This window comes from Corythoichthys intestinalis, chromosome 1 (genome assembly GCF_030265065.1).
Source record: "Corythoichthys intestinalis isolate RoL2023-P3 chromosome 1, ASM3026506v1, whole genome shotgun sequence".
Lineage (NCBI taxonomy): Eukaryota > Metazoa > Chordata > Actinopteri > Syngnathiformes > Syngnathidae > Corythoichthys > Corythoichthys intestinalis.
In genome coordinates, this window is record NC_080395.1 from 63661420 (window position 1) to 63673965 (window position 12546).

The 12546-nt window shown below is 40.0% G+C and overlaps 1 protein-coding gene across 1 annotated transcript in view; it reads left to right on the forward strand.

Moving 5' to 3' along the window:
- Nucleotides 1-11418, forward strand: part of fam189a1 (family with sequence similarity 189 member A1) — a 154416-nt gene extending 142998 nt beyond the window's left edge. The window contains exons 7-12 of the mRNA XM_057835276.1: nucleotides 63-198; nucleotides 1038-1116; nucleotides 1197-1970; nucleotides 2606-2677; nucleotides 8466-8788; nucleotides 9406-11418. Of these exons, the coding sequence (XP_057691259.1) occupies nucleotides 63-198; nucleotides 1038-1116; nucleotides 1197-1970; nucleotides 2606-2677; nucleotides 8466-8788; nucleotides 9406-9603 (1582 nt within the window). The 3' untranslated portion in view covers nucleotides 9604-11418. The remainder of the gene's footprint in view (nucleotides 1-62; nucleotides 199-1037; nucleotides 1117-1196; nucleotides 1971-2605; nucleotides 2678-8465; nucleotides 8789-9405) is intronic.
- Nucleotides 11419-12546: the final 1128 nt, after the last annotated feature.

Sequence of the window (12546 nt, forward strand, 5' to 3'; positions counted from 1 at the left end):
TCCCTCTTTATAATGATTTATTAATTGCTCTGTCAGAAATATTGAAATGATGTTCTTTACAGGGGCCTGCACTTGGACTTCCCTCATTCTCCCTTCAGTGCCATTTATGGGGTGCCCATCAACAGCCCTGGAACACTGTATCCAACTGACCTGCCCCCACCGTATGAGACTGTGGTGGGGCAGACCCCTGCAAGCCAGGTGAGGACAATCTATCCAAATAGGCTCTCTGAATGGCCAGTTAAATGTTGGGAAAATCAGGTGTTAGGTTCCTGCGCATTTTTAAGTCATGTACTTTTACTGAGTTGAAGTAAGCATTATAGGATAGTTTGTGTCCAAGTCTGAAAATGTATTAGAATTTTGTCAAACTAAACCATTTAGAACACTTTCCTTGCTAGTTTTTCTTTAGTCACAGTCAGAGGCAGTTTGTGCTGCTGATTTGGAACATTTTCAGGAACTCTCCCTGGAGAGCCATATTTTACTCTGGTGTGTGTGAAGACGCTTTCGCTGAAATTCATTTTTCACAGCTAAAAATAAAAGTGTGAAGACTGCTGCATTGTATGTTACAGTATATTTACTTTGTGACCCAATCCTATTCCTTAAATTTTATGTGAACAATTTTGATGTTGATTTACTGTCTAATAAAGGACATAAAATGCTTTAGTAATCCGCTCATCTCTAAAACTGAAACCCTATTTAGAAATAATAGCAGATTCCAATTCAGGCATTGATCAATTAATAGTGAAAAATTATCATTTGATTAAGCAAGAAACTTCTTGCATGATCATTAGAAGCATGTTGTAAATAAAGTTAGATTTTCAAATCATTTATCCATCCATCCAACCCTTCTCTGCACCAGTTTTTGAACATTGAAATGAGACTCATTATTATGTGACGTGGTCATACAGTGCCCCCTACAGTTATTGTTTGATATTGAAGACCGAATGCCTCACAAAGGTCACATTATAGAAAATACAAAATATCGCCTTGAAAATGGCCTGATTAAAACAGTGATTTTGCTCTAAATGTATTCCTGACAGGTCACCACCAGCATGGAACAACAAGCCACAGAATCCAGTTTATGTGACAGAAACACAACTGCAGGACTCAGCACTCAGGGTAACGATAGATGGACAATGTTGCGTGTCTTTCTTTCTTATTACTGATCATGTGTTTTACTTATATTTCAAATTTTCTAGCCTCCGTAGACAGTGCATCCCTAATGGTGTCAGAGGTTGCTGATCAAGACCACACTTGCTCTTCAGAGGATTTGTGTTCCCTGGAGGTCCAAGGCTCAGATTCATCTCCCTATAGCACACCCCACACTGCAGTGACCGATGGAAGCTGCACTAGCCTTGAACTTTGTACACGGACACGCTGCCATGGCTCATCTAACACCAACGCCCGCCCCAGTGACACTGGATTCAGTGAGTCTTCACATACCCAGGAGTCCCTTGAACGTTCTCCAGACTGGTCCTCCGAAAACTACAGCAATTTGGACCAAGAAGATTCCGCAGACAACTTGCGTATATGTGAGGAACTGAGGCCTGCCATGCACCTTTGTGATGAGCTTGCCTCAGCCAAACATTTGCCAGAAGACCCACCGAAATTGTCACCACACTCTCTCATTAAAGCACGAATGATGAGCCGGAAACTCCCGCTAGCTGTTGCTATCCCCCCACCTCCTCAGCCATGCTCCCCCACCTCAGTGGCCTCCTCTGGTGGAACCTTAGCCATCAGCCCCTTGGCTCCCTCTCCATCTCCCTCCCCTCCCAGCCGGCTACGAGGCCCACGGCTGTGCTTTAGTGTATGGTCACCCTCTGCAACGCCACAGCCCCCTTCTACCTCATCTCAAAGTGGACGTTCACCTGCAGAGAGGCCTCTAGTGCTTCGTGCCGCCAGGAGATACCGCAAGCTGGCGCGTATTGTCCGCTCTACCAGTGACCCGATCTCCTGCTCCTCAACTACTGGAAGTAAGATTCATTTTTTGTTGTATTACTGTTTGTTAATTGGCCGAGGCTACGTTCACACTACAGGTCAATTCATTTCAATTTTTTTCATGCAGTGGGAACAGATTTTTTCCAAATATGACATGGGATCATTCGTATGTGTATAAGAATTGGATGTCTATCAGACACCTCTGAGTGCATATCTGCATGAATGTGACCCATACGGCATCAACAAGTGATTGATATAGTATGTCACCACTGTTCGACTAAACAAACAACAAAAGCAAATGAGTAATGGCGGACCATGGTGCACAAAATACATTTTCTGTCTTGTTACTGCACACGAAGCTAACAGGTTAAAAAAAAAAAGTTGGCTCCTGTAGCATAAAATCCTCACAAATTTCCACAGTCTAAAGGCTGAGACGTCTCACAGGGACCATATTTATTTCACTAAACACTTGTAACACATCATCGTCAGGTTTCACAGTGTACACGTGTGTGATGCAACGAACGCATTCCCTTCACATTGCGAGTTGCGTGTTTGTGCTTTACCAACATGAACAGCTATACAAAGAAATTGGGATTAACACAAAAAAACAGACATCAACCCTGCTATGTTAATGTACACTTAGTTTCAGGTTTTTTTTATTCTTCTACAGGAGAAACTTGTGTCTCCACCACTGCAATTAATGCTTCAGCTGGTGATTCATCTCATACGTCTCCGGAGCAAGGTAAGATTTGAAAGATTTTAAAGGGTATGACAACACCTGGGGAAATGCTAATATTCCATCATTTATCCATCAACGCATGCCTTTTGAATTCATATCATGCCACTTTGTGTAATTACACACATCGCAACACCAATAAAATGATAGAAATTAGGTCGATTGTCAAGCTAAAACGATCTGCCCCCGAGATGCTGGAAATCTAGCATATTATGTGCGTGACGTCACTATAAGGAAACAACCGGCTCAGTGCTTAGTACTGAATGGCGGCGATGATGGCGGACAATTTTGTTTCTAGTTGCAGCGACGAATCAGACGTAACGAACATTCTTCTAATGGTGACGAGGAGAGTTATGAATCTTTCTTTGGTGTTTTGGGTTATCAATTTGAGCCCAAACGAAAGCCAATGCAGCCTAATGAAAGGACCATCGAGGGGAGCAATCACACTGATGAAACACCGGCGGCAACAGAAACACCGAATGGTTTGTTTTGCATTTATTTTTGTGAAGCTGATACACCGTGACCGCAAAATAATGTATAGAATAATTTTAATGTGCTATCATCGGTTTTCGCTCTGCCAACCGACACAAATATGAATGGGATTAGAGGATTTGTTCTATATATTTTACGAGCGATAATTTATACATGTGTCCAGTCCTATATCCAATGCGTGATATGTTTTTTATTATAAAAGAGTACTCACTCTGGCCATTTCCCTCCTTTGCTTTGCCTGGGGTGGTGCGGTGGTCTCATCAGAGCCAGTCATCGTCCTCTTTCTTGTTATCTCGGGACATTTAGGTGGCTGCGCGTGTAGGTGGGCACCGCATCTGCTTTTAGCAGCAATTTCTTAGCAAAACCTGATTTCATTTGTCCATAGTTCGTATAGCTTTCAGGTGTAAAATACGCACCACACAAAACCGTGCCGGAGGCTGGGTCTGCAAAATTAGCCCTCTTAGCACTGACGACCTTTACTCATTGTCTGCGTAGTCCAGCTCTTTTTCTCACGTTTGGGAACTCATGGGTACTACATTGCGACAAATGGCTATTTGTAAACCACATAGCATTACAGGTTTGAACCATTTTAGCGATTTTTTTGATAAAACATGAACACAACTCTCTCGTCGATAAACAATGATGGCACCTGCCTCGACCTTTTGTTTCCTTGTTATGACGTCTCCGCCCCATTCGGCTGTTTCCGGAATACTTTCGTAAATGTTCGTAATTTTCGATCTATTTTCGATAATTGCTCATGAATGCGATTTATTATTTTTTTGTTAACTTTATTAATATTTGTTATCTTGTCACATAACGGTTCTATTGATATCTCACAGCCCCTTAGTGTTTTCATACCTTTTAAGTAATAGTGACATTAGGGCATGAGCTGAATTTAATTTCTTTTTTTGTCCTCTTGCCTTAAGTCTCCCTTTACTTAAAATGTAATTTATATTTGAAACAGAGTAGTTAAGTTTTGCATCTATTATACAAACACAAAGTTTAAGGATCATCCTTGAATTGTTTTGTTTTCATTTCCACTGTTTTTTCCACAACTATTAACTGTAATTACACCATGTAACGGAAATTTCTTTCCCAGGGTCTAAGTACTATTTCCTTGTTTGTTCCGTTGCATTGACATATAAAAACACTTTTGTTTCCCAAAAAGTTTGGGATATTTTCTTTTAAAGATTTTCTCCACAACTAGGGCATAAAATCAGAAATTTTGAATATAGCCTCTAATTTTAGCAAAAACTTTTACCTTTTTAGTGGCACTTTTTCATTTAGTTTTAAGCCAAGTAACAGAAATAAAATGATTAAAAGCCAGGAACAAAATGTTATTTTTTTTCTATAACATGGTATTATTGGGTATGGGGGGGTTGCATGTCAGTGTAGCACCGCATATAGTAGGGGTGTAACGGTACTCAAAAATCTCGTTTCGGTGCGTACCTCGGTTTTGAGGTCACAGTTCGGTTCATTTTCGGGACAGTAAAAAAACAAAATGCAAAATATAAATGTGCTAGTTGTTTATTCCACACCTTTGTGCTTTCAACAATAGGAACATTAGCCTATACAAAGCTAGAATTCTGCTCAAAAAGTAGCGGGTATTTAAATATAATCCAACAACAATTTGCCTTTCAGACCCCGTGTATTGGTCAGCTTTCTTTCTGAAGGAAAGAAGAAAAAAGCCCTGTGCTAAAGAGAAAAGCAATCCCAATGACAAAGATTGTAACATGTATTTTACAAATGAAATGCCTCAATGAATCATTTTTTTTCTTATGAACGGTTTTCGAAAGCTTTATTGGTGGATTTTCTCAAATTAAAGCGCCACACAGAAATTAATCAATTTAATTGTGTAAACAGCATCTGTATTTTTATTATTTAATTACAGATGTTTTAGCTCATTTCAATTTATTTTATTTAAATGGGCTATTATTTATCTTATTATGTGGTTATATTTTACAAATGTGATGTAGTGTTCATTTATATTGTATATTTTATGTTGTATAACTTTAGTTCCTGTGTGAATATTAGTTCCTACTTGTTTTGTTGTGGTAGGAGGGTTTTGTATTGAACACGGGGCCATGTTGGTTATTATTACAGCAGAGAAGACAGCAGTAAATCAACAAAGACAAGTCAACTGTGCCCCGATCTACCACTCAAGAGATCTGATGGACTCAAAAAGTGGGTTACGATTGCATATTAGTTTGAAAATCGACCGGATCCACCGTATTTTTACACGAGTGACTTCCGGTCTGCCCGATTCTAGCTACCGGTAGTAGTATTGACACAGCAGGGTCGCGTTTCGTGTCAAATAATAAACTCTGCCATTCTTTTCACGTGCGTCGTGTTGAGCCGCATCTGGGACGCGTCTAACACGCGGCCGCACTGCAACTGATGTGCATTGGCTGATTGGCTTTAACGCCCGCGTTTCACGGCGTTCTCGCGGGAGTCACGTTGTCGCGCCGTTGACGTTTCTGGGTTATACTGTCGTACCGTGTTGGTCCTGATTATAGTAGAGAAGACAGAGTAAATATAATCTACACAAAGAAACTGTAACCCAATGGACTCACAGCCTCAAAAGTAAGGGTTAAATTACGTCAGAAACTCGTCGGTACACCTCCGTTCCGAACCGAGCACCACATACCGAAATAGTTCGATACAAATACATGTACCGTTACACCCTTAGCATATAGACATACAAAAACTGAATTGTAGATTTTTTCCTCAGATTAATTAATTGAGAAAATTTGAAATTTCACAAAACATGGAGTTTTCATGTTTTTCTGTTAATTGAGAATAGTGTACACATGCTAAAATAAGAACTTAGAGCTCACAGTGAATGTCAGAGCAAAAGAATCACAAAGTCAAAACATCTGCCCAAAGTGCTCAGAGACAGAATTGTGGCAAGGCATAGATCTAGCCCAGGTGACAAAGGAATTTTGCTGCACTAAGGTACCCAAGGGAGCAGTGGCCTCTTTAATCTTGAAATGAAAGACATTTGGGACAACCAGGACCTGAGCTGCCCATTTGGTCAAACAAAGCAATCCAGGGAGAACAGTCTTGGTAGGTAAAGAAGAAGCCAAAGATTACTGTAGCTAAACTCCAGAGATACAGTGGAGGGTTGGCTCCTCATGGAGTCATGGCTTTGACAGTGATTGTCAATGCCAGACACATGAATATCTCATAGTATTTGCCAAAAACACATAAACATAAGGTTCTCTTATCTGATTAAACATTATATAACTGTTTGGCCCACATTCTAAGCAATAAATGTGGAGGAAACCAGGCACTACTCATCATTTCCCCAATACAATTTCAACAATTAAAGCACTGTGTGGCGGTGGCATCCTGCTGTGGTGGAAGTTCAGCTAAAAATAACAAAGGAGTAGTTTCAGAACAACTGATGTGACTTAGGCTACGTCTACACTAGGACAGATAATTTTCTCCAGGGTGTTTTACTGACTATTTCTATACCTGTCTGCACTACGTTTAAGCTGCGTTTAAGGCCCCCTTGCTTCTGCAAGGTCTGCCTGCATTTGCGCAAACGACGCATGCGTAGAAAGGATCAGCCTCATGTGTTACGCCATCGCCCGGGTAGTTTACCTCATTACATAACTCATTACTCGCCAGCGGGAAATTTCGAAATTACTACCCCCTCTCAACGAGGGGTCGGGAACTCCGCTTGTGATCACTGTTTTGTACGCAAGTGAACGCAACACGTGGGAGCGAGAGTGAAGGGCTTTTACGAGCAGTCGCCAAGTTGTGATTGAAATAAATCTTTAAAAAACAACAACGAGAGCCTGACATTTTTACTTGGGATATTACAATCAATGCTCAGTTGCACTCACACCACTTGGAAAATAACTAATAGAAACATATGGTGTGCCACTGCGTATATTTCCTGGAAGCTGCAGCCAGGAGTGCTTGTAACATAACAGTGCCGATCCTGGAAGTGGCAACAGTTTTGACAGGCGGAAATGTCATAAAAAAACGGATCGCGCGCCTCTTGGACTTGGGGTACCACGCAGTTCACTTTTCGGGGTTTAATTTTCCTCCATGCATTTTTAAATGCTCATGTTCGGTCGGAATTGAGTTAGGAGGGGGCAGCCCCGCAACTGGCTGATCGGAGACTTAACGTGGGAGATGAGCTCTGTAAGAAAATGTTCATCTCAGCGTAATCCACAATGGGAGGATCACAAATGGGCACTGACTTGAAGCATAATATTGCGACGTAGTTTGAAGGTTCAAGAAAAATGTGTGGAAAAGAAAAGAGGAGCAGGAATGCCACGTCTTGATCGTCCGCCTCCATTGTTTATGATGCCGTCATTCCGCAATGAAAATCGCGATGGCATGACATCACTTCCTTAGTATCCGATTGTTGTACGAACACACTAGTCTATATTAAGCGGTGGGTAATATTAGCCAGCTAACTTATCCGTTTAAATTCTTGCATGGATAAGAGGCAGATTAGTGTAGCCGACATGCGGTATAGTCTAACTAATTACGTGTAAGGCTATTATCCATCCTAGTGTAGACGTAGCCTTAATCCCAATTGAGTATAGAACAAGATCAAAATAAACTATGACTACCCACTCCCTAAGCATCTCACCACCCCAGAGAGATTAGAAGCACAGTTGAAGAACGTGCATGCCCTCTACTGGCTGACTCGAAACCTACAGGCAACAAGAAGTGAACAATTGATTAAAGTAAATAATCAGCCATTAGACAATTTTTTTTTTTTTTTTAATTAGGCTCAGCGGATCGGCGCGTATACATCCCTAGAATACACCTGCCAGATTTCATGGTAATCCATCCACAAATAATGGAGGATGCAATTTGAAGTCTGCATTTAGTTCATCTAATTAATCAGCCCTGAGAAATAAAAATCGAAAATCTGACTCTGAGGATCGATGCCTAATATATCTCAAAAATATACCAACCAAGTTTCATTCTGATTCCTTCCATGAGAAACTGAAAAGGAGCAACTTTAATTGGTGTCCTCCTCAAGAAGAAGCGAGTTTTTGAGAACTCCCTCCGAGCAGTCTAAAAATATGAAAATGGCTTTGCAATGCTTTTCCCCATTTAATCTGACTGAACAAGAGAGATCCTGCAGAGAGAAACTGTAGTGATTCCCCAAATTTGAATGTAGAAAATTTCTTGCGCCATTCCCAGGAAAACTCATCTGTATTAGTTTAAAAAAAAAAAAAAAAAAAACTTCCTTTACATATCTGGGGAAGGGTCAATAACCCACTTGTTTTCTTTACCAATGCTCACTCTTTATCCTTTGTCTTATCTTCAGAGCAATCGGGCACGTCGGTGGAAGGCATTGGAGGCAAAGCCAGTCACATGTGCGGCAAGAAGCAACAAAAGGAGAGCAAAAAAATAGACCTCCACCTTAGAAAAGGGGCTCTGCAAGCACATTCCCCTCATGAGCGACCACAGTCCCTGGCTGACCTTAAAATGTATAAAGACACTAAAATACTGGTGGCCAAATTCCTGGAGCATTCAAGCTGCAATTTACCGCCTGAAGTCCAGCAAGTTGTCAACAACATAAAGTGTGTCATCAAGTCTGACGAAAAACATATGGAGGAGGCCATATTTAGTGCCAATGTCATAGATCAGGTAACTTTATCTCGGCTCGAGACATTGTGCTGATTACTACATCAGCATTTTCAAAACATCATTACAATACTAGTGGCAAATGAATGATTAGATATGAAAATTTCTCTTGTTTGCTTCTCTTCAACCTCATGCGCCTATTCATCAAATAATTATGCAAGAAATTATTGTTGAACAGCAGCAATATTAAGTCCATTAAGATCTGATGAGATCCAGTGAGGAATTCAATTGGAAAATGTTTCTAATTATGATTATTTTTTGCAATGTTGAAGCACTGCATCATACTAAAGTAATTGTAATACTTTTAGAAATTTAGCATTAATATTCTTATATAGCTGTAGTACTGATTTTTGTTTACGTTTGATGATGGATTGTAGTCATGGCTGAGTATGAATTAGCAGTACCCTTGTATTGTAGTATCATCATAATGTTTAAGTAATGGAAATTTTGATATTCATGTGTTTTTTCATAGCATTTTTTTTCCCGTTGTTGTAGCTTAGCTTTCTCGGGCTTCACATGAATATTCAGAGCAAAAACGAGCAAGCAGTGTACTCCGTTTTGTTTCACCTGTTTCAAGACCAAATAAACCAAATATTTTCATGTTTCTATGTTGAGCACAGGTGATGACCCAGCGCATTAGTGGCAGTCCCAGGAAACGTGGACAGGAGGATCTTCACCTCCAAAGCTGCGGTGCTTTGAGTTCTTCCCCTTCCATGCGCCGTCCCAAAAATCTCCCTCAAACTACCAGCACTTGTACAGATGCCCTGAACTCACCTTCCTTTGAACAAAGCATTGAGTGCAGGGAAACAATTCTCTGACCACTGTCATGTCAAGGACCTGGGTTTAAACTATGAGGATGTTCCAAAGTGCTCGTGTTGCAGCCACACTATGCTGTGCAGTAATACATAAGCAGTCGGTCATCATGAGGTCATGTTTGCAAAGTATGACAGTGGCATAAGAAAAGGGGAAGATGCTCAAACTATCTACTATGGCCCCAAGAGAGTGCATACAGTCATCAGCAGAAATAGTAGCAAACTCTGACTGAGCCTGCTTGTCTGTAGTGGCTTTTTTTCTCATCAGAAAAAAAAACTGAATGTTTCTCCCTCAGGGGATTTTTTTTACACGGAGTTTCATCAAAATGGAACACATTGCCGCAAAGCTGGGATCTGTCATTCAAAGACAAGTGATATTGTGTTACAGTATTGGTATTTTCCTTGTCTGTGTGTGAAACAGGAAGAAATATTTAAATATAAAATAATCAACTGTGAATTGGAGAGAATGGGCTGTTCTAGCCAATGTTTGAAGATTTTCTGAAATTATTACTGATAGGGTGGTGAATATTTTGTGGTGCCACTGGTTCAAGAACATTACAAACATTTTAACTTACCTCATTGTGTTATATTTCTTATCAGTGTTCTAATAAAAGATAAGTTTGTATCTTTTGATTTGTGTTGTTATTCCAGTAGAGGTTGGAAGACTTGTCAACCAATTATACTCAGAGTAGAGTAGCCAAAGGCTCTACTCAAGTTAGAGTAGCGTTACTTCTAAATAAGTAAAAAAGTGTTCATTAAAAAGAATACTCCAGTAATTAGTAACATTGTGAGTAACTGCTTACAATGATGGATTTTTTTGAAATAATACATTTTTTGCTAGCACAACTTCATCTACATCAACTGTTATTATTATACTGTACTCTAACCTATAAAATGACCATATAAGGCCAAAAAGAGGACACAAAAATCATCAAATCCAGGCCAGAACAACACACAATGAGTGCCTTCTAGTGGAGAAAGAAACATTTTTACCTCTGAATGGTATAATGGAGTCATGTGGTTATTGTTGCAACGTCTCATTGGTGAAACAATAAGCCACTGTCGGTATCTCTGGCAAAAATAAAGTTAGTATACTAGTATAGAGTAAAGAGGAAAAATGTAACCACTAGCCCAAAGTAGCAAAGTATTAATATTGTTTCTTCCTCACAAATCTACTCAGGTAAAGGCAGGGGTGAAAGTGGGCCAGAACGGTCAGGAACACAGTTTCGGTATAAGATTCAGGGCCGGAACACTGTTCCTGTATACGGTGCTTTGATTCCAAAAATATGACGGGAAATGTCAAAACGCTATGTAAAAAAAAATTCAAAGCTGCCACACATGCATTTCATCTCCAAGAAGAAAACAATCTACCAACATCAGATTTACATACACAAGTGTTAACAACAAGTATGATAAAGTGCTTTTGTAGCATAATCCGTTTCCACCAATATTTATTATTTATTTAATTCCACGGACGGCATAGAGGTTTCCCCAGCTGCTGCAGTTATCTGAATTTGACGCGTCACATCAATGTGCGAATGCACGCAGCAAAGCGAAACGCCTGGACTCATATATATACGTTCAATTGGCTGACATACTGACATGTGATCACCAGAGATAGTTAGCCCTGATTGGTTCAAATGAAACAGCAAAAAAAAAAAAAAAAAAAAAAAGGGCAATGCAACAGAAAATGGATCAAATCTTTAAAAGCAAGCAAAAAGTTAAGGAGGCTTATTTATCATATTTAGTTTTATTTGCTCTGATGGGGAGGTTCAGAACATCATAGCTGTCAATGTGCACTTTGGACTTACATTTGTTCATGTTAGGTTACTTATTCATTTCCTTATGATTTAAAAAAGTCATGTTGCTTGATCTTCAAGATATATTCCATTTCATTCTGCATAGTATAAGTCATTTGTACTTATTTTTCTGAATGTATGTTACTTTTATCTTTATTATTAGGAAAGACACCAAAAAGTAAAACTTCTGAAAACTTCTTGCAGCTGAACAGCTCCAAAACAGAAGCTATTCACATCGGTACTCCTCACTAGCTCCGTTCCGCCCCATTTCCTCAGTCTTCTTTTTCGGCCACAAATTTTCCTTCTCCCCTTCTGTGACTAATTTGGGAGTCAGATTTGACCCCCATCTTAGCTTTAACAATCACATCAATTATATTTGCAAAACCTCCTTTCACCTCCGCAATATTGCTGAACTCCGGCCATCTCTCTCCCGTCCTGCTGCAGAGAGACTCGTCCATGCATTTATCTCCTCCAGGTTGGACTATTGTAACGCACTCCTCATCGGGATCCCTGGCAAGAGCTTACAAAAGCTCCAGTATGTCCAAAACAGTGCTGCCAGGGTCCTGTTGAGGGTACGTAAACATGAGCACATCACCGCCATCCTTCACACCCTACACTGGCTCTGTACACCCTGTTCACCTCCGTATTGAATTCAAAATCCTCCTTCACACCATCACTGTCTACACGGTGTAGCCCCCACCTACCTCACCGAACTCCTCACATCACATACTTCAGCCAGAACCCGATCCGTCCAACTGCAACGTCTACTCCTGCCCAGGACTCGGCTCAAGACTATGGGCAACAGGGCCTTTGCAGCTGCTGCCCGTCTGTGGAACGCCCTCCCAGACCAACCTCAGAGCCCCGCAGACAGCAGATGCATTTAAAAAAGGACTAAAAACTTACCTTTTTCAAAAAGCTTACTCCAAGTTATTTTGACTATCTGATTTGTATCCGATTTTATCTGTTTCCGTCTGTTTTAGCTTTTACTCTTTTATTCTTAATCTTTTTTTTTTTTTTTTCATGGTAATGTGCACTTTGAGATTTGTTTTTCAAATGTAAAGTGTGTTATGAATCAAATTTAATTATTATTAAGTATATTTTTACATTATCTTCAATTTTAATATACATCCCTATTTCTTAAGTACTTACA